At 45.6% G+C, this 22244-nt stretch overlaps 1 protein-coding gene across 2 annotated transcripts in view; it reads right to left on the bottom strand.

Annotated features, from left to right (window-relative positions):
* Positions 1-2161: 2161 nt before the first annotated feature.
* The window catches only part of LOC133139064 (chemokine-like protein TAFA-2), a 117947-nt gene continuing 97864 nt past the window's right edge, over positions 2162-22244 (bottom strand). For both annotated transcript variants that reach the window (XM_061258339.1, XM_061258340.1), the window contains 3 exons: positions 14682-14831; positions 13449-13573; positions 2162-3027 (listed from right to left, as the gene is read on the bottom strand). In XM_061258339.1, the coding sequence (XP_061114323.1) occupies positions 3016-3027; positions 13449-13573; positions 14682-14831 (287 nt within the window). In that variant the 3' untranslated portion in view covers positions 2162-3015. The remainder of the gene's footprint in view (positions 3028-13448; positions 13574-14681; positions 14832-22244) is intronic.

Genomic DNA, 22244 nt, shown 5'->3' with positions numbered 1-22244 from the left:
AAGATGACAGCAGCCTTAAAGGTATGCTACTAACAATACAATGTTATCACTTTAATAATACATATTTTGCATGGCAGTATATGGCAATACATGTAAATGTGGGTTTTTTTTTCTTTGGAAACCATTCTACAAGCAAATTGACAACCGTATACATAGTCCTAAAATTGTTCTTTTAAAATGTAATACTGCTAACTGCTAAGCATCAGCAGGATGTAGAATAGTTGACAATATTATTTCCAAAAAGCTAATTTTATCATAATGTTTTGGTGAATAAATACATGACTATAATGAACATTAAGCTGATATAATCTTTGGGTAAATGTGATTGCACGGACATCCTCCCATTTAAAATCCTGATGGAGTGGGCGCATTTCAAAATTGATTCTGAGTCTACTTCAATTATTATACTGTCACCAAAGTCTAATCATAATTTATAAAAGTCATGAAGCATCTCCGAATCACTTTCCAAATGGCATTATGCAAATATAATTTCCGGTACTTTTTCTAACTTTTTCCAACAGACATTCATGTTAGCCATCAATAATTTTCTGCTTAAATGCAAATAATGAAGAAAAAACCCCGCTATAGATAGATACCCGTAAGGCATATGAAACTAATCTTTTTTTATTTTACCCCAGTTGCTCTCTGTTTTGAAATGGCTGATTTGCGCATCTCCATGCTCAACGCTGTACGCGTCACTGTCGGTTTATGGGGGCGCACAATTACGCACCCTCCTCCGAGTTGGGGGATCTGAATCTCCTCTGGGGGGGGGGGGGGGGTGGCTGCTGGAGGTCCCTGTGGTGGGTGGGTTACCACCAATTACACAGTGCCCTGCTGGGCTCCTGAACACTGTTGGTTGACCACCGCTCAGATTCTATACCATCTACTGTATGGGTCCCATCTATAAACTGGAGTGCTTTAACAAGACAATCCACTCTGCTAATTTTAAAGCCTAGCTTGTAAGGCCAAAGCAGACTCATTAAACCAAACATTAGAGCAGCATACAGATGGAGCATACATCAAGGTTGCTAATCCACATCAGAAGGTCATACTTGTATAGCAACACAAAAATATCTCCCCAGTTTAATGGCCAAACTGGACAGTTCTATTTATCAGCCATCGTTGCTTTACCCTACGCTATCGATTCAGAAGAGCGCAAACAAGCACAGGTTCTCCTCCAAAACATGATGTCAGCCGCTGCATCTTATAATTTGCCTCGACTGGCACAGAGATTAGTTGGAGGAAGACATTCATATGCAGGTTAACAGACAGGTGCATGATTAGCCAGAGAGGGATCACTAGTGGACCCAGAATGGTACAGATCAATGGACCCACCCTGAAACAGCACCGGCCCCCCAGCTTTACCTGATTCTGTGCACTCAGAAGTCCAAAAGGGGTCCAAAAGGCTCCTCTGTGTCTCCATAGAGGAACCCCTTCTAGTTTAAACATTCGTCATTAGGCAACAAGGTTCAATCTGGGAGCCTTCACACCAGGGGTGTCAAACAGAATTCCTAAGGGGCCACAGTGTCTGTGGGTTTGTGTGCTGTCCTTTCAATCAGCTGCCAATTAAGGCCTCGAGAACAAGGTGCGTGGATTGCTTAGCCAATCAATTACTGAAATGAAGCACTGGTGCTGAAACCCCACCGAAACGCAGAGGACACTGCGGCCCTCCAGGGCTTTGGAGTTTGACACCTGTGCATCACACTTTACACACCTAGGGTTTCATAAAGCTACTAAAAAGAGTTCCCCTTTTAAGACATGCCAAAGAGGCCTTTTGGAACCATTTTCTTTTCTAAGAGTATGGTAGTGAAACAGAAATTAATGTTTAAAATGTCAGCTGTTGGCAAACTTTGACTTGGGAGCAGTGTTAAGACTTCCATTTGGGCCAGCTGTTTAATACCATAATCACATTAAAGATTAATTCAAGAACACTTGTAAAGCTTGGGCATTATATTAAAGACTGGATAAGACTCAATGGAGGCTTCAACAGGGATTGAAAAGAAGTTCCATTTATGATGTGAAATAAGATATGAAGATGAATATGTTTTAGCCAGAAGCAAAATAAAATGTTTCTTTTGAAATAATTTTATTTGAGATAATACTGACACACTTACTCAATAGCAGTTACCAGGCTTTTAAAAACACAGATATGAAAACTGCCGGAGCTTAACATTTTATTCTGATAAATTCTGTGAACCTCTTTATACACTCATATGTTTCAACATATATCATAATATCTACTATGTATTATTCTCGCCTTTCAGCTGAAAAGCTTTAATGATGTCCTTTAAAAAAAAAAAAAACTCAACTAGGCCAGTTATCAGACGGTCCAAAGGGCGGAAACAGCTTTTTTGGGTTTGTTTGTCTTAGTAATTTTTTTTGTCTTATTTTGCTCATAAATCCTTGCTTTCTTCTTCAAAAAAAAGGGAAAAAATTTGCCTGCTTCAAATGTTAAAAAGTTTGAATGTACTGTAAGCGGTTACGGGCAAAATATATCCAGAACACAATTACATTAGGAGCCACTGTACTGGTCGTGGGTTAAAAAAAGGAACTGTTGTCACGTGTCAGAGATCTAAAGTCAGCATTATGGTACAATATATCTTCTTCAGTGGGCTTGCTTTGTGTAGTCCCAGGTTTTGCAGTTGGCTGAAGACCTGCCTTTAAAGACTGGCGTCCTGATCCATGGTAAGAATGCACAAGGAGAAGTACAGTAGCATGTATAATAAAGACAAGGAATTGGAATTAATTGGTAGTCCCCATGTTCACATGTTTACAAGTACACAGAGCCCTCCAGGACGAATCCTTGCCTCCAGTTCAGACCAATTCCCGAACCTCTCACTCTGCATCGCTCAGTTAAGTGTCTGTGTCCCACCCGTTCCAATGCTGGCCAAGCCTGTTTACGTCCCCCCGATCCGTACAGCCAAAATCCACTGCAGACCCATTCTTCTTACAGTTGCTATACATATATAAAAGGATGTCCATCATTGGATGTTCTTGTCAGAAAGGGGTGCGGGACTATCGTGTGACCTGAAAACAGAAGGGACAGTGGTTAGAGACATCATCTGTGGATTATTTCTCCTCTAACATTGCAGGTTTTTTATTAAAAACACTGAATTGCGGGAGTCGGGATTGGTGATCCCCTATATCTCAAAAAATTTTGACCTTTGGGGGGGCAGCTAGTATCTAAAGTTCCACTTCCATTGCTTCCGAACAAAGTCAAGACACAGTTGCATGCATCTCTCTGATAGGGTGCAAAGTTAGAGAGAACATAATGGGGAACCCAATGTATCTCTGACCAAGTATGATTTTGGAGGGTCGCTTCTACTTGCTTTCTAGAAATGTAAAAACATAGGTGAACGGTGAAAAGACAGAATATCATAAAAGCATAAACTCAGCAACTTGTCATATTTCTTTTTAAATTTTTGGTTCATCCCCGCCCCCCGCCCCCCCCTACCAAGCGCCTGGTCATATCTGACGATAATTTCTAGGTAGTGTAGTGTAATTACTATGATTAAGGCCCATGGCTGCCATGTACCCTTCAGACGTTAATGAGCGGGTTTAACAATCATTCAGCCAAGGACGCAGGACTGAATTAACGTTGATTAACAGGTTGGGGTCCGGCACTTTAGATATGACAATCATCCCCTTCCACAGTCCACGCCTTCAATGGGAATCAAATACGCGATGACACCTTTGCGCGGAAATAACGGCGCTTTTAATCGATGCAACAGAGGGTAGGAGAGCGGTAATTATGCTTTCACGCCGTTGCGGCTCAGCAGTCTGCTGGCAAACGGCGTACGTTAAAAACCCGGAGAGACCGGAAAAAAGCAGCAATATTTACAATGGTCATTACAAGCTGTTGGAAAATATTCACAAGGAGACTGGGGGTAACTTCGTCATGCGCAACGGGCCCATTGAAAAATCCTGGAACGCTTTTTAGCCGGCTCTGGTAACGCGAGGCGATCACACGCGAGGCACTTTAGCCGCAGCATACGGCACAGTCGGTAGGGTTCCCCGCTTTCCGGCGCTTTCCGCTGCGTGCGTCGCCACCTATTAGCGCCGTTCACTTAGAGCCTGGCGTGGGCTCAAGCGTCTTGGCCAGGAACGGGGCGACGAAGCGGGGCACCGCCGCTGACGCTCCTGGCAGGCCGCGGCTCCTCCGTGCGTTTGGCGTGAGGCCACCTCTTCTTTCCCCCCCGCGAGCTTCGCTGTGACCGCACCGGCTCCCAAAAACCCTGGACACGCGCCCCGGCACTGGAGAGTCTGGACAGACGGGCGGTGCCGCCGCTGTTGTGGGACGCCCCGTTTAATCTTCACCTTTCGGGGGGCGGCGGTCCGCGGGATGTCGCAGGGGCAGCGGGGTGGAAGGTCTCACTTCCTGGCCCTAGTTTTTTCGGGGCCACTGAGGAAAGCTTGAGCCCTTAAATGCAAGCTGAAATGGAAGTGAGAGCAGCACAAGCTTCCCCCATACGGGAGTATACGTGACTGAAATGGCTCTTTTGGGGGAAATCTTTTGCTGATGTTAAATGAGGAAGGGGAAGCAGAGCTGTAGCCTATGGCTCTGGGGGGAAGACTACACGCCACTGTGTGAAAGGATATTGATTGGAGGGGAATGGAAAATTGACAGACATTTTATCGAAATACCAGCTACTACAAGATGACGTCAAATCAGAAAATGAATGGAAAGAAACTCAATTTTATTATTTAAAAAAGAAAAAATTGCTCTCTCAAACCTCTCTGTAGTCCCCTTGCTCTGTCACTCCTCACCCTTATCTCTCATGTTCGCTCCTTCTCTTATATTTCAGTTCAATTCAACAGGCTTTACAGAGAATACATTTTGTCAAAGAGATATACCAGTCTTATTGTGGAAAGACAAATACCCTAACCACCGTAGAAATGTAAACACCACAATGACAATAATGGAAACAGTGACCCCATCCACGTATCATCATTAACGACACCTCTTCCCATGAAATACATTAACTGTCACTACTTCAAATCACACTGAAAATTGAAGAGAACCAGGAGTCATTGTTAAAGCTCTGCATTCTGACCCGATTCTGATGGGACCTGAGACTGGGTCAGGTATCGTACCTATTTTCAGTTTGTTGGGTCAGATCGGGTATGGGTGCATTTCCAATCCGAAAGTTTACAAATAGTAGCATTGCAAGACGTGTGCAGGCTTTTAGCAACAATGAACAGAAATTGTGCAAAGCTTCCATATGCAGTTACTGTACGTTCAAGTAGCAAATTAAAATGGCTGTATCCGACCGCAGCGAAGTTTTGAGCGTATTAACGTAGCGCTCAAAGGGAGGAAATGCCGCACTAAAGCGTGTTTAAAAAAAAAACCTAGCCGACTAGCCAGTTCTGATCATTACGAACATTCAAATATATATTACCATTTTACAAGCACACTTTATTCAAACACATTCTAAAATAAAGAGGACTCCTGTGCTGTTTGTTGCAGAGCTGCAAAAACAAACTTAATGGCAGTTTTAACAGGAGGAAAAACATGCTTGCAAAATAGACACGAGAGCTCAAATAAAGCGGTTTTAATTTGCGAACTGAAAATAACCGTACACAACAAAAACTAGAAGCTTCGTTGTCGTTGTTAACAGCTGACAGTATGGTGATCGAAACGACCTTCACTAGCAGTTTTCCGGTGGGAAACGCTGCATTATTTTGTGCTGTGCTTTATTTTGTTTTGTGTATCTGCCGTTATTGGCTCCCTGTTCCAGCTATCGACCTCTATTCAGGCTTAAAATTTGGCTAGAGCTTATCAGGCCGGTTTAGGTCGGGCCCGAACAACGTCAAGCTCAGGCAAACTCGGGCCACGTTTCCAGCCCACTGCAGACCTCAAGTCACTTTCTGTAACATTTCTGTATTTTTCCACGAGTGCTTCAACTCATATTACCCAAAACCTGCAAAAATCCCGAAATCTCTCACAACGCTGTGCGAGATCAAAGCGGACTTTGCATTTGATTTTGACGGGCACCAATTCATACCGCTGATAATACCAGCAGGCTTATCTTATCCGGAACAACTTTCCTGTCAGGCGTGTGACAAAGCTGACTGTGATGTGTTCCAGCGGGCCGTGGCCCTCTGCGGATGTCACAGTGGCTTGAGTGTGGCGGTCCGGGCTCCTTGCGCTTGCGTCAGACTCTTAAGCTGATTTGCAGGAGCGGCGCCTTTCCGGGTTTTCCCGGCGCCGTTCCGAACGCGGAGGCGCGTGGAGCCGGATGAACCTCTGCCGGTGCGCGACGCCAAGATCCGCGCGCTTCTGAAGGGATGAGTCACGCTCGCCCCTTACGCACAGTGTGTGTCTGTGTGTGTAACGAGAGCGACAGAAAGCAAGAGAGCAGAAATGGAGTCGATACACATACAGTATATATGTGTGTAGCACACTGTATATAATGTCTGAGGGAATGCGAGACAGAATACAGCTGTGCATATATAATGTTCACTCAGTGAGAACTTTCAGGTATTAGGTATTTATTGGACTTATTAAGTCTTCTGCGGCTGTAGCCTATCCACTGAGAGTTATGATGGGTTGTGTGTTCAGAGATACCAATGTGTGGTTGTAATGTGTGGTTATTACTGTCACCTTCCTGTCATCAATGGCATTTGGCAGCGATGTACAGTTGATTAAGCCGGAGACAATCCTCCCCTGGAGTAATGCTGGGTTAAGGGCCTTGCTCAAGGGCCCAACCGGCTGTGCAGATCTTATTGTGACTATACCGGGGATCGAACCACCGACCTTGCAGGTCCCAGTTAAACACTACGCTACAGAACCCCTGTCAGCTTGACTAGTCCGGCCCTTCTCCTCTGACCTCTCTCATTAACAACGCGATTCTGCCCACAAAACTTCTGCTCACTGGATGTTTTTTAGTTTTTTTGCACCATTCTCTGCAAACTCTAGAGACTGTTGTTTGTAAAAATCCCAGGAGATCAGCAGTTTCTAAGATACTCAAACCACCCTTGTCTGGCACCAACAATCATCCCACAGTCAAAGTCAATTACATCACATTTCCTCCCCATTCTCACATTTGGTCTGAAAAACAGCTGAACCTCTTGACCACATCTGCATGCTTTATGCATTCAGTTGCCACACAAATTGGCTGATTAAATATTTGCACAAACAAGCAGGTGTATGGGTCTGCCTAATAAAGTGCTCACTGAGTGTATATACTATGTGTGTATTTGGGTGCCTGCGTGCATGTTATTAGAAATAGTACAGAGAGAGATAGGTGATGGAGAGAGAAATAGAGAGTGAGAAGGAGAGATATTTGCATGTGTTTATTAATTATTAATACTGGCGTGCGTTTGTGGAAGAAGCAACATCTGCAGTTCAGCCTGTGCTGTGCTGGAGATGAAGGCAAGGCCCCGTGGCTGTATACAGGCTCCATTGCTTGACCTCCGTGTCCGATGCAAACTGCTGTGTAGCGGTCAGCTCCCTCCCGAGCCGGACCCGACGCCGGAGCCAAATAAATTGCTATTTAGCTGATGCTTTTATCCAAAGGGTCTTACAGTTGGTTAGACTAAGCAGGGGACAATCTGACCTGGAGCTCTTTTCCTAGCTCTTCATCCAGTATTCGATTGAGGTGCTGCCATCTTTAAGGACATTCCAACCGGTTAAATGTTCTTCCAAGGAGCTAGAAGTACAAGCTAGGAAACTCCCGATCTTTCCTATGAGCAAAGAAACATCAGCGCATCCTTTTGCGGAAGTGTTTTTTCCGAAAGCCGGAAAATTTAAATGATGGACCTGTGGATCCACCTCTCCTCATCTGCCACGCATCTCCACATCTGTAACCGATGCGACTTCAAACTGACGTGTCAAGGAGAAAGGACGTTCACGTTTTCTCGATCTCGATCGGCTCTCCCGATGGGTGGAGCTAGGAGCAGAAAAAAGAGCGAGAAAAACAAAAAAACGATTGGAATCACCCCCCCCCCCCGTTCCTTTTAAAATTTTCTGTAATTTTCAGCCGCGGGTCTGAGGGAGCGGGTCGCAGAGCTGGGCGGACGTGGGGCCCATCTGCCGCGCTCCCGTCCGTGTGATATTATTTGGCATTGATCGAACCCTCGCTCCTTCAGAAGATGAAAAATTGAAGGTGCCTCGCGCGCCTGTTTGTTCTGTCTCCGTCGGCACGCGTGCGGCGGCTCCCGATGACGCCCCGGCCGGGGGAAACGCAGCTTTCTGTTATCTGCTTGATTCATCGTCGCCCCTTAGCCGGGCCCGGACTGTCGATTTCAATTTACGACCCTGCATTAATGGGGCTATAAGGACCGCATCGATGGCATCGACCCGCGTCTGAGCTGTAGTCTGACCTCTAAAAAAATGTGTTAATATATATATATATATTTGTGTATGTGTGTATTTGTGAATATATTACACACAGAACATTACTCAGAGGTATGAATTGATAGGATTGATTAGTTGTGAAAGCAAAGCGCTGATCGCTGATTGCTAAAAAGTCTTAGATGCTGACGATTGCTTTCAGTACAGTCTAATGTAGTGCTAACCAATCCTGTTCCTGGACACCTACTATCCGGTAGGTTTTCAGTCTGACCATACCAGTCCTCGAACCCTACCAATCCACAGGATGGTAGATCTTCAGAAATAAGATTTCCCCTGGTCTAATGGAAGCTCTCTCCAGAAAATAACTACAGAAAGAACAGAATCCCTTTATTATGTTCAGGAGCGGCCGACTCATTCTCAGACTGCAAAAACACAGTCTCATATTCATGGCATATTTATTTTCTGAATATGACAAAACTATTGCCAATGAGGTGAGACAGGGTTGATTCATTTCAAGAATCGCCAATGGGCTAAGAACACTCTGAATCCAGCAACCAGTACCTTAAAACAAATTCAAATGTTCTACTTGGTGGGGAAAAAATACGATTTTAAGTCTCATTCCAAGACTAAAGCACTTTAAGACAGAAGATTTTTACAGTCGACAACACAATGTGTGCAGTATTCTCCCCTGAACGAACTGAATCGAAGACCCAAGTCAACCAATCAGGCTCCAAGTTGGCCGAAGAGTTGTTGCATGGTGCACAGACGGTAAAGCGCTTCTACCCTTCCATTACCACCGCCCCCCCCCCCCCTCCCCTCCCCTCCCCTACCCCAACAACCCTCAATTCACCGGAGGAAGCCCACCGCTAGGACATACAACAGCGGCAATTACTCTGCGCAGCCTGGCAGAAACAGCTGTTTCCGTGTCTGCCGTGGCCGAGTTGAGATCAGAGGTCCTTCAATTAAACGCTCGGGTGGCGGAGAGGGCGACCGGGGGGCCAGCTCTCGGCTCCTTATGACCGCGGCCCCCCGCGGAGGGGGTCCTGCCCCCTTACCCCCCGCCCCTCATCGGGGTCCGCTCTCCAGTGCCCCCGACCGCGGGCGCAAATTAATGTTCTCGTGCCGCCATTTCATATCGAGGTATGAATTCATACAATTGATTAGTTGTGAGAGCAAAGGTGTGTGTGTGTGTGTGTGTGTGTGTGTGTGTGTGTGTGTGTGCATTTGTGAATATACTGTATTATTGGGCGGCATGGTGGCACACTGGACACCACTATTGCCGCACAACAAGGTCCTGGGTTCAAACCTCCCCTGGGCCTCTCTGCGTGGAGTTTGCATGTTCTCCCTCGTGTCTGCGTGGGTTTCCTCCCATAGTGCGTGGGGTACTCTGCTTTCCTCCCATAGTCCAAATACATTCAGGTGAGTAACTACAGGTGAAAATTAGCTCATTAGCTAACTCTAGCACATCTACATTGATGTGAGAACTGAAAATGTTGATTAAAGTGCATTGTCCTTGATAAATAAAATCAATAAATAACAAAAATAAATAAAAAATTACTCAAGAGGTATGAACTGATAGAATAGTTCATAGAGGTATGAACTGATTAGTTGTGAAAGCAAAGTGCTGATCACTGATTGCTAAAAAGCCTTCGACACTGAGGATAGCTGTCAGTACAGTGTAATGCAGTGGTAACCATCCCTGTTCCTTGAGATCTACTATCCAGTCGGTTTGAATTCTAACCCTACCAATACTCTAACCATACCAGCCAACAGGAATAGGGTCAGCTGCCGCCGGTCTAATGGGAGCCCCCGATGTCTGATCCAGACGTCATCTCAGGGACACTGACGGCTTTGTCACATTGCGGCCGTTTTCCTTCGCGTGCCTCGACTTGTCCCTGCGAAATTGAAAGAAGTCGCCGCCTCTTTGTTCTAGACAGGTGAATGATGGGAAGGAAATGAACGTTGGGGATGTGACTCGACTGACATCGCCGACCAAGTTTTTCTTTTTTTTCGGGAAAACCGCGCGACGATACCTGCCGGCTAGCCCTCTCCTCTCCGTCTCGAGTCTCCCGGGTTTGAAGGGGGGAGTTTGGCTGATTGGTATTCAACAGGAGCTTTTTATACCGCACTTCAGTAGTACTGAAATCCTTCAAATTAAGTCTTGGAAGGCGCATTCGGTCTGGCATTCGTAATCAAATGGTTGTGTTTTTTTGTTTTGTTTCAGGAGAGGAATAAAAATGGCATTTTTATTTGTAGGGGGAAACACTGAATCCAGTGTTTCTCACACGGTTAGTTCCAGTCAAGGTTTTCTGGGGACTGTGAACTTCAATATCAGTACAGCATAGACTTATAAGGTTTAATATGGTTGGTGTGTGTATACATACTTTTCGAGCCTTCCTCAGCCCTCCCCAATCCTGTTCCCAGGAATATTTGTCATATTTTTAATCCATTCTGCATCTGTTTGACTACTGCTGGAAGCACATAGCTGGCTGGCTATGATGTGCCATTAATTATATTTATTTGGTTCCTATTAGTAAATTACAACAGAGAAATCAACCCAAGATTACATGTATAATTGTTAAACTCTTACACAAGAGTGTGGGGAAGAAAACATAATAGCTCAAGGCAACTCTATTGGCCACGCAACTGTCAGCTGAGAATTATAAGGTTCTAACTGTCGTAAATACATCGTTTATAGGGCACTAAATACATGTGTTTCATACAAAAATACTGTTTAAAAGTATGAAAAAATTTAAAATATAAAAGCATATCTGCTCACTTTGAAGCTCAATATCTCAAAACGCAGATAGAATCTTCTAATTCTCAGCTCCCAAAATGGAGTAAATTTTCTGTTTTATCTATTAGCATGTGATACCCATTTTGCACACTCCTTGGTAAGGAATTGAACAATTACTGTAGATAAGATATGCAGCCTGCATTATTAATGAAGCCCCCCCCCCTGCAGACAGAGCCAAAATTTAATTGCACTGCTGGTGGGCAGGAGGAAAACAGAGGCCGGGACTCCTGCTCCGACCCCAGCCGAACGTGTGGGCAGGGAAAGTGGGAAAAGGGGTGGGAACACTGCAGAGAATTACAAATGAATCCTCGGTGCCAATCCGTCCGGTCCTGCCAAATTTAGGTTCAGCCTGGATGTGAGGGAGAGCCATGAATTATTGACTCCCTAAAAAACAAACCCTTTTGAAAACGGCAGCTCAAGCTAGGTCTGGAAACAGCTGGTAGCTGGTTGACCAGTTCAGACCAGCTCCATACTCAACATGGTTTGACAAGCTCGAGCTATGGTTTGAACCAGCTACCAGCTCAGAAAAGCTACCAGCAGTAGCTGGTTGACTCACCCAGCTAGGCCAGCTTTATGACCAGCTTGAAATAGCTGGCAAAGCTGGATTTTACAGCAGGGAAGAGGCCTTTTTCTTTCGGCGGTCCTTCTCCAGCATGACTCATGGTCAGTAGAGCTGGCACCTTGGCAGATGGCTTCAGGTCCGACCTGTCAGGGCAGGACACCTGGGAGGTGACGTGGGCTTGCCGAAAAGCCGGAAAACCTGAAAACTGCATGTAGTGCAGCGAGGCTTCAATTCCAACAACAAGCGAGCAAGTTTTTTCCCCCTCCTGCTCTGATCAAATATTTACCATCACTGTGAGCTCGTTGCTTCTTCTATTTTCTTGTTCTTCTTGTTCTACTCCCTCTTCTCCTTCCTCTATTTCTTCTTCTTCTCCTTCCTGTATTTCTTCTTCTTCTTCTTCTGCTTCTTCTTCTCCCCCTGAATGTGTTTGATGTAGGATCCAAGGCCTTTTTGGAGTTTCAAAGGCGGGCTTCAACCCAAGCTCATTTCTCTGGCTTCTTGCTGAGCTCCGTGGCCAGAGGAACTGGGTCAATCCACAGTGGGTCTCAGGCAATCCTCAAAATGGCGGCGGCGAGAAAGGGTGCCCTCTCTCATAGCTTTAAGCTGAACTAAAACTATTTTTGGCTCCCAGTGCTAGCAGGGGAAGAGGGGAAGGGCAATCCCATGCAGGGGAAGAGGAGCGCCTTTTCAGTGTAACCCCGGTAACAGCGTGTTACGGTCAGCGTGGGATTCCGGTCGATACTCGAGTCAGCGAGCAGGGGCCGGCGTTCCCGCCGCCCGGCGGAAACCGCGAGACCTTTAACGGAGATCGATGGCCGCGGCATGGCTTCTGAGAAGCCCTGCGTATCGCGCGGACGATAACTCTGGCCGGGCGAGAGCGCCGTGACGTATCGAGCGTCCGATTCGACAACGTTCGCATTCAACGGTCTCATCCGGATCAAATGTACAGCTCACACATTTCTGTTGTTGTATTTTACAGCATATTGATACAGCTATTTGGATAAATTTACTGAAGCAATTCAGTTTAAGTGCCTCGCTCAGGGGCCCTGCTGCCGTACCTCACCCGGGAAACAACCTCAGAGTCACAAGCCCGGTTCACTAATCATTGTGGTGCCACCCTACCCTGCTGAGAAAAAAACAGCTCAAGCTAGGTTTTGAAACAGCTGGTATCTGGTTTACCGGTTCAAACCAGCTTGAGCAGCTTATGACCAGCTTGACCAGCTCAATTGTTAAATTAGATCAGCTCAAGCCATGTATGAAAACAGCTGGTAGCTGGTTGACTAGCTACCAGCTTGCAGCTTGAACAAGCTACAACCACTCGCTGGTTGACCAGTTCATACCCAGCTAGACCAACTTATGACCAGCTTGACCAGCTCAATTTTGATTCAAATTAGACCAGCTCAATCTATGTTTGGAAATAGGTGATAGCTGGTTGCCCAAGCTACCACCACTAGCTGGTTGACCAGTTTATACCCAGCTTGACCAGCTTATGACCAGCTTGATCATGCTGGTTGACCAGTTCATACCCAGCTAGACCAACTTATGACCAGCTTGACCAGCTCAATTTTAATTCAAATTAGACCAGCTCAATCTATGTTTGGAAATAGGTGGTAGCTGGTTGACCAAGCTACCAGCACTAGCTGGTTGACGAGTTCATACCCAGCTTGACCAGCTTATGACCAGCTTGACCATGCTGGTTGACCAGTTCACACCCAGCTAGAACAGCTTATGACCAGCTTATGACCAGCTCAATTTAGAATTTTACGGAAGTGTACGGTCACGCCGGCGCCCACCTTGGTCGTCTTGACTTTATTTCCTGTACTGCAGCTCCAGCCAGTGTGATCCGGCAGCTCTTTGCACTCTTCCCCGTCGAGACACGGCTTCATTTGGCACCACCATTTCTGAGCGACTATGGATGCTGCGGAGGCAGAAGGAAGAAAAGAAAATCCTGTGAACGAACATACGGCGGGCCTAGCTACTGAACTATTCACCAGCAGGGCAGCCAACCGAAACCTTCAACGGAAACGGAAACCCCTCGAAATCACTACAGTGGAGAACAGTGGAACAAGATAAAAACAGACATGCCATCCTCTTCTTAAGGACCTTAAGTACCCAAAACGCCAAAGGAAAAGAGTAATGGGTTGTACATGATAAAAACGGGAAATGTCAAAGGGCTGAGTGCAAGGCTTTCAGCTCGCTGTACTCCCACAGTCACAACCACTTCCGGGACCGAATTAGAGGCCCGACTCGACATCAGAAAGATGAGCGTCCTGGCAGGACAGAATAAACACTGCGCCTCGTATGTGACTGAGCCCGAGGTGGGGGTCAGAAAATGGTGAGGAGCTGAGAAGGCCAGCGAAACGGCAGGGGAGGGGGGCTTATTTGACATTTCCGCACACTGCAAGCATTGTCAAGGAGGGAGAGGCCGGGTAAAAGCTGTTACAGTAAAGAAAATAAGATAAAAATCGATCGGGGCTGTCAAGTGGACACTGTTGACATAGTATTAAATGACTCGCCCTCGCTTGCGCTCTGCCAAGAATGAAACCCGCGGTTTTATTGTGAAACGCCGTGCCAGACGTGGCCAGAATCCCCCCCCCCAGAAAGCGAGACGGCCGTCTGGGAATACCGTCGGACAAGTGCCCGTGTCGCACAATCTGGGAGAATCTGTTCAGAATCCAATGGGATGCTCCTTTTCGTCAAGGAAAGATTATGAATAGGAGTAGGAGTGTGGAAGTGCGTACAGGGTAGAGACATGATATAAACGGTGCAGGTGCAGATCAGTTTATGTAAATCACATAAACACTTTTCTCCACTTTACTGAGCTTGTCTGGTGTATCGGAAGATCAATCGAGCACAGAAAAGCATTTGAATCCAAAACAATTAACATAATTGACCCACATTCGAACAGGATTGGAAGTGCATACAGGCTAGAAACGTGACATAAACAAATAACTGTGCGTGTCAAAGCTAAGAAATTTAGGGCAAGTCGCATGCGGTGAGTGACGGCACACGGGGCGTGGCCTTACCCTCAACACAGGAAGGGGCGGCTCTCGTCGTCCCGGCGACCTGCCCTGGGAAGCAGGAGCACTTGACTGTCTGGGACCTCTCCTCGATCTTGTTCTTGTTGCAGCATCGGTGGGCCGCGATGACTTCGCAGGTCCCGGCTTTGACGTGCACTGGTGAGAGAAGCAGGGGGAGCGATGAGGCGTCGTTAGAATAGATCACGCAGCTCTCCCCCGGAACAATGGAAGCGCGTACCTGGTGACGCGCGCTGCTTGCTCACATTTGCATGTGCGTCTGTCGGAGATCTGGAGGCAGTGCGTGCGCAAGGCAGCAGGAGTACCGTTATGCTGTCTGCTACCGTGAGAGAACGCAAGACAAACACTGAGGCTGCTGCACAGCAGCCTGGCCTTCTCATCATAAGGGCGTTAGAAAAACAGCCTCACTTCCGTTTAAGACAACACGAAGGCGAGACAACGATAAAAATAAATCAGAAAAATTAATCCTGCTTTCAGACTGCAAAAAACCACACCACTGAATATTAGCTTTTTTACATATAATCCAATGCGACAGCAGGATATCTATTGACACCATCCAGCTTTGGTCAGGGGTGTAGCAGGGGTGTTAGGCCCGAGAAGCTGTTCGATGGGCGAATGGTAGCTTAGGGGTTAAGGCACATGACTGGGAAGGTTGGTGGTTCGATCCCGGTGCAGCCACAATAAGATCCGCACAGCCGTTACAGGCCCTAACCCTGCATTGCTCCAGGGGAGGATTGTCCCCTGCTTAGTCTAATCAACTGTACGTCGCTCTGGATAAGAGCGTCTGCCAAATGCCAATAATGTAATGTAATGTAACGTAGATACGGGCAACCGGAATGTTCTTCACTCACGCGCGCGATGAGATGAAGGGGCCGAGCAACAAGGCCCTTTTCCAATTTGAGGACTCAGTTCTCTCGTCGCCATTGGCGGAGGTGAGCAGAGGAGAGGAAAGGCCGGGCGAATGGCCTTGAGCGTTCCAGCTCCCACAATTAAAATTAGAGCTCTCAGAGCTCGAGAGTGAACGCACAGCTGTGAGGGACTGTGGGCGATTATACGGCAGAAAAACCTTCGGCACCGCGTGAGCTCATTTGCCTCATTTTTGCCAGCTGAATTTTTTTTTCTTAAAAGCGTGAATTGAACCTACAGCTTTGACTTTTAAATTCCGCTCACATGCAGAACATCCTCCGCAATTAGAGGGAAGCTTCCTCGAAAACCACAGGCAAACAAAGGAAAAATTGTATACCGGAGCATTTTGGCAAACTGTATTCTCGCTGTTTTCCACTCAAAACGTACTGTAATTGCTCACGGAACACAGAGCCAAGCTGTTGCTGCAATGGTAACATTTCGAGCTCGCGCAAATGCAGCCGTTGTTTTCTTTTTTTCTTTTTAGCTATAATCACCGAGTTGTTTTGACAGTCCATTGAAAAAAAATTTGCAGTAATTGGACACAGTAGCACAGAATCTGACCAAACTCATTAAAACCGGCACAGAGAAGCCAGCAGGTATTCTGGATATGCTACAGAAGGACTGGATCCAGATAAACAGTCCACGGTTGCTTTTTTTCTGCCTTGTTTTTTTATTTTTACTTTTGTAATGATGGAGCTTGGCGGGCGACCTTTAAATGTAATGGCCTTTGTGTCATCGAAGGTGACTGTCTTCATATCTGGGAATGTTCATCCATGTCCCTCCTTTTTGAACCGACCGCGACATTTGCTCACCGCAGCAAAACAAAATGATTGGTCTTGTTCAGTGAGCATATGATAGCTTGTCGCACTTCTGGCCTCTGCAGTTTCACTCCCCTGTCAGTGGTGAACAGGTTGTGTGCAATCTGATGGATAAAAATAAGCTTTGGGTAGTCCTGTATTCAAATAATTTGTCCTTAATTACCTTGAAAATGGAGGTATAAGAAACCATTTGGCATCTAGCCTTGAATCTAGGCTTTTGATTGCCTTTGGAGTCTGCTATTGTGAGGACCACAGCTGTGCCAATGACAGTCAAGGAAGCCATTATGAGGCTTAGAAATAAGACAAAAACAGACAGAGACATAGACCTTGCTTCCAAAATCAACTGTTTGGAATGTCATTAAGAACAAAGAGAACTCTGGAGAGCTGAGCAATGAGTCTAGTTGGTCAAAGACATCTACAGTTGATGACCAAAGAATTTCTGACATGGAGTTACGTGTTTACAAAAGCACAGTGGATTATTCATCTCAGTTTGAGTTTTAGTCCAGTGTAAATCTAATGAGGAATAGCCTATATAAGTAAGTTTAAACTATATAAATACATCAATATAGACTTGATATTTAAGACTTCATATCAAATAAAACTAAAAATGAGAAATTAAAAACCTAATCTATGATAAGAAAAAAAAATCTTCAAAATCAATAATACACTGTTCACATTACAAAACAAGAGAGGTTTACACTTTCACACTTTATAGAACAAAACTAAGAGCAATTTTTGAACATCCCCAACAATAGATACAAAGTTTACAATTTAGAGTTAAAAACATTTGCCTACGTATGCACTCATTGTATTCAAAATGTAAGGCCTTTAGGCAAAACAAATAATAATAAAAGAAGTTCATGTAAGTTGCAAATTGGGTTGGTGCATGATTTTTCAATTTCACTGCTTACATGCTGTTCAATATCCTATTAATATCAAAAAACAAATGCAAAATGTTAATTAAGAAGTGAAACCAGGGAGACAGCGGGTAGACAGGAAAACATTGCAGGATGGAAGAGTTTGCAGCTTTCAATCCCAGGCCATGTCCTGCCTGGCCATAATTCAACCGGCATGATAAAACATGACCTTACAGTATTGTAGAAAACTGTACTTATAAACGCATAACATGTTGAAACTGAATAATGGACTTTGTAGATACCAGACAGGAGTATACACCAGGCACACTATATATGAGATACATTCCAAGCAAATCTAAGCAATTATATGTCCTTATTGATAGTATCATTATTATATTACTGTATTCTTCTTCTTATTCTTATTATTATTATTATTATTATACAGTTTACTGCAAATATGCATGAGAAAGGTTACATTTAAACTGCCAAACCACAAGGTCAGAGGGATTATCTCCAAAGTTTTATTGGCAGAGCTTACTGCCTTTGCCTGCCTGCCTGGCAGTTCTATATTCATACGGCGTAAGATAGGGAGATGTGGAGTGTAAAGGGCTTCTGAGGAAGAGGTGCTTATTTGCATTGATTAAAATGGATTTATAAGCCATGTAGGTACACTTCTACTGTTTCTAAGCACTTCCTAATAGTGGCGGGGACGAGCGTGGATTTGAATGCTGATTCGGGAGCCAGCAGGTGCTATTGTGCGAGTGGCGGCGGTAATGCCTCCCCGGCAGAAGACGCCTTCGCACTTAATGCTGATTTACAGCCAACAATGGAGCCGGCGCCGTCGTCAGAAAAGCCCTCACTTTTCGAGAGTCTGTAGAAGTTCTGAGGCGGCGGTTTGAGTAGGGGTTGGGTGGGGCGGGTAGGGGGGGGGGGGGGGGGGGGGGGTTGGAGGGTGGTTCAAAGGCAGACAAGCTCGCCGGTTTGTGGCACGGAGGGATGAACGATCTAACTTTGGAAGGGGAGAGGGAAAAAAATCGAAGAAAAGAAGAAAGGGAGATCAGAGATTCTCGTGCTGGCTGCCTGTTGACGGGTACCTGCTCCACAAATACAACAAAAAAACCTGCTTTCTGTGTGTCACCCACAGCGACAGACCAGCCAGGCCTCTGGGCCTCCTCTGGGACTGCCTGTCCCTCAGGACTCAACTGCCTCCTCCTTTCTGCTGGAGGCCTACCAGGCCAACACAAATGTGTGGTGCAGCATACTGCTTCTTAGATCTGAGCTAATAGCCGAGAGGTTGCGGGTTAATATATTGACTGGGGCACTGCTCCTTGCTGAAAACAAAAACAGTGCAAGCTAGGCTTTGAAATCGCTTGTTGCTGGTTAACCGGTTCAGACCAGCTCCCAGCTTGACATGGTTTGACCAGCTCAAGCTATGTTTTGAAACAGCTGGCAGCTGGTTGACCAGTTCAGACAAGTTCCCAGCTCAACATGGTTTAGCTGGTTGATTGTTGACCAGTTCAGGCCAGCTCCCACCTTGACATGGTTCGACCAGCTCAAGCTGGTTGACCAGCTCATACCCAGTTAGACCAGCTTAATACCAGCTTGACCAGCTCAGTTTTCAAGCTGGTTAAGCTAGCATGGCTGGATTTTACAGCAGGGCTATACCCCTGACCAAACTGGTGAAGCCGGATGGTGTCAATAGATATCCTGCTGTCGCAATGGATTATATGTAAAAAAAAATTCAGTGGTGTGGTTTTTGCAGTCTAATTTTAAGAGTGATAGGGGGTAAGCCAGCATTTCCCAAGCCAGCATTTCCCTTGCCTTGGTCTCAAATTGTCCTCAAATTTGAAAGGGGATTTGTCCAGTGTTGTGACTTGGCTCCATTGTGTTTCTTAGAGCACTAGCCACATCCAATAACATCGAGTAAATCCAACCCCAAAGAAGTCAGACGAGACCAGCATCATGCCTGTAGTCAAAAGGGATCAAGAAAAGTAACTATTTCATTTTGGGTATGTGATGTTTAAGCGTGTGTCAAGAAAAGGGGCGATACTTAAGGGGTTAATGTGGCGAAGGTACTGGAGCACCATCAATTGCATGAATACTTGAATTTCATCAAATACATGGGTGAGCACAGCTCCATTTTGGAAGCATAACCACTAAAGAACAGCAGCAGAATCACCAGGTAGAATTGCCCTCTAAATGTCCTCTGAAGACATCCATCTACAAACAGGTGACTACACTGCAATCACAAAAAAATAACTACACCTAAATAAGAAGTTTAGTCTTGCATTTACACTTCAAGTAATTTTATATCTATTACTTTTTCGCTAAATAAGACAAAAATATTGCCAATGCAGTGAGTCATAATTCAGCACAATTTCACTAGTCCAGCCAACATTAATTTAAAACAAGCTAGTTTTCTACTTGAGAGAAAAAATGATTTCAAGCCTCAGTATGATACTAAAGCACTTAAGACAGAGTTTTTACGGTGCATAAAATAAAATGCGAATTAGGTATGCGACAGCACAACGTAAACGACAACATCATTCTCCTTTGTGTACTTCGTCAAGGTGGACTCAACCACATGCATGGCGTACACTTCTGTGATCAATTCTTTTCCACTTAAGCCACTTAAAGTGCAATCAGTTAGACCTCTCTGTGTCTCACCGTCACCGTGACACCTGGAGACAGCCCCACGATTGGCTCTTATGCTAATGTGGACCCTGGCGTTCTGGTCTGGAGCACCGCGCGATCGATCGATCGTGCTTAAGCGCCCCGCCGCTCCCTTCTCACAATCATATTCATCGATCTGTGATTGATATGCATCTCTCGGTAATTAACGGCTCCGCCAGGTTCTGGAGGCCCCCCGCACAGGGAAGGGACGCCTGGGGGATGTGGCATGTCTGTGTCTGCTTCAGCTGCATCTGCTTCAGTGGTGTCTGCTTCAGCTGTGTTTGCTTTAACTGTGTCTGCTTCAGCTGTGTCTGCTTTAACTGGGTCTGCTTCAGTGGTGTCTGCTTCAGCGGTGTTTGCTTTAACTGTGTTTGCTTTAACTGGGTCTGCTTCAGTGGTGTCTGCTTCAGCTGTGTCTGCTTTAACTGGGTCTGCTTCAGCTGTGTCTGCTTTAACTGGGTCTGCTTCAGTGATGTCTGCTTCAGCTGTGTCTGCTTTAACTGTGTCTGCTTCAACTACGTCTGCTTTAACTGTGTCTGCTTCAGTGGTGTCTGCTTTAACTGTGTCTGCTTCAGCTGTGTATGCTTTAACTGTGTCTGCTTCAGCAGTGTCTGCTTTAACTGTCTGCTTGAGCTGTGTATGCTTTAACTGTGTCTGCTTCAGCTGTGTCTGCTTCAGCGGTGTCTGCTTTAACTGTGTCTGCTTGAGCTGTGTCTGTTTTAACTGTGTCAGCGTCTGCTTTAGCTGTGTCTGTGTCTGCTTCAGCTGCATCTAGAGTAGGTCTCATGAGGCCAGACCAATGAAAAGATGCAGTGCACAGTAATATCTCACAGACACTGTGGATAGCAGTGCCTGGTAACTTAGCCATTCATTAGTTATTTTATTAGCATTAAAATAAAATTTAAAAAGGACACCCTTACAAATACCTACTAGGGACAGGAACCTTTCTGTTTGAGCATCTGGAAGGTGACTCATTAAATCCATTTTTGTTTAATTGCAGGCAGAAAAAAGATATTTTAAAAATGTATGTGACGCAGGGGAGAAGAAGCGAAAACCCTGCAGCCAAAAATCACTTCTACCCCGCACTATTTACATTTACACTTACATCGCGGTTAATGGGACGTTTTTTTCTCCCTCGACCAATAGGAAGCTAATATCCTGAGTGAACAACATTCTGCAAACTGACAAGCTCTTACTCGGGGGAAGAGGAGGAGGAGAAAAAAAGAAATAAGGAGAAAATGTCAAATGCAAATTCTTTTTCCCGGTAGTGTACAATGAAAAAAATCTTCGTTTGTGTGATGCGGACCGAACCCCAGGTCTGTTTAAGCTCGGTCTCGCAAAGCTGCTGAAATACGCCGAGACCATGAGGCCTTCCAAGAATGCCGTTGAGCCAAGCCGTTGCTTCTGTTAATTCGCGCGGAGCCAGAGAGTGTCCGCCGGGAGTTTCTGGAAACACTTGCAGTTGTTTGTGGCGGCGGGATAAATTTATGCGTTACGTGTCGTTTGAAACAATGGAATTCCGCAGGGGTGTGGCCTGTGTTTGTTACGACGAGTCGCGCTATACAGCGCGAAAGGTTTTGGTGCTCCTTGGCCAAGTCGTTCTCCCCTTTGTGCTTTTTTATTTTATATTAAGGAGCGACTCGCATTTCAGGTGCAGCGCCGCGCGGGAGGGGAATTGTGTTTCGGATCGTGCGCTTTTTCCGCACCGTCTGGAACCCGGAGCAGTTCGTCACAATCGTACATGTGAAAACGGGACACCCACGCCGCGTGAAATACAAACACGCGTACGCATGTGATGAAAAGAAGACTGATTGCAAATATCTCATTGGTCAAACGCAGTGTAAAGTGTCAGCCGTTATCAAGTGAAGTCTGGACACCTCCATTTTGTCCTTCTGCCATCTTGGTGCATCAAATTGGCACGTGTCGCTCTAACCGCACACCTCTTATCACCTTTAATCTGAATGACTATTTTGGGCATTGACAAATGATATCATTACAAAAAATGCTCCATATAATTGGGGGGGGGGGGAAAATACAACACCAGATTTGAATTGCTACTTAGTACTGGGCTAACTCTAATACCACCAACAAAGCTGCCACTTGCTGTCAAATGCTGTGAAGATTCGCATTGTCTTGAACCCACGTCTGTTTAATGCACTTTGACAGCTAGAAATGTCTAACATCTTCGGCTGTGTGACATTCCCGGCGAGCGTAAAGGCTATTTAAAAATAAAACAGAGAAGACTGCAGTAGATGACGCACACAGGGAGGTTTTTGATGCCCAAACTTTTCATTTCA

The sequence above is a fragment of the Conger conger genome, chromosome 10, assembly GCF_963514075.1.
Source record: "Conger conger chromosome 10, fConCon1.1, whole genome shotgun sequence".
Classification (NCBI taxonomy): domain Eukaryota; kingdom Metazoa; phylum Chordata; class Actinopteri; order Anguilliformes; family Congridae; genus Conger; species Conger conger.
The sequence above is the reverse complement of the archived record's forward strand: the minus strand, read 5'-3'. Positions and strand labels throughout refer to the sequence as shown.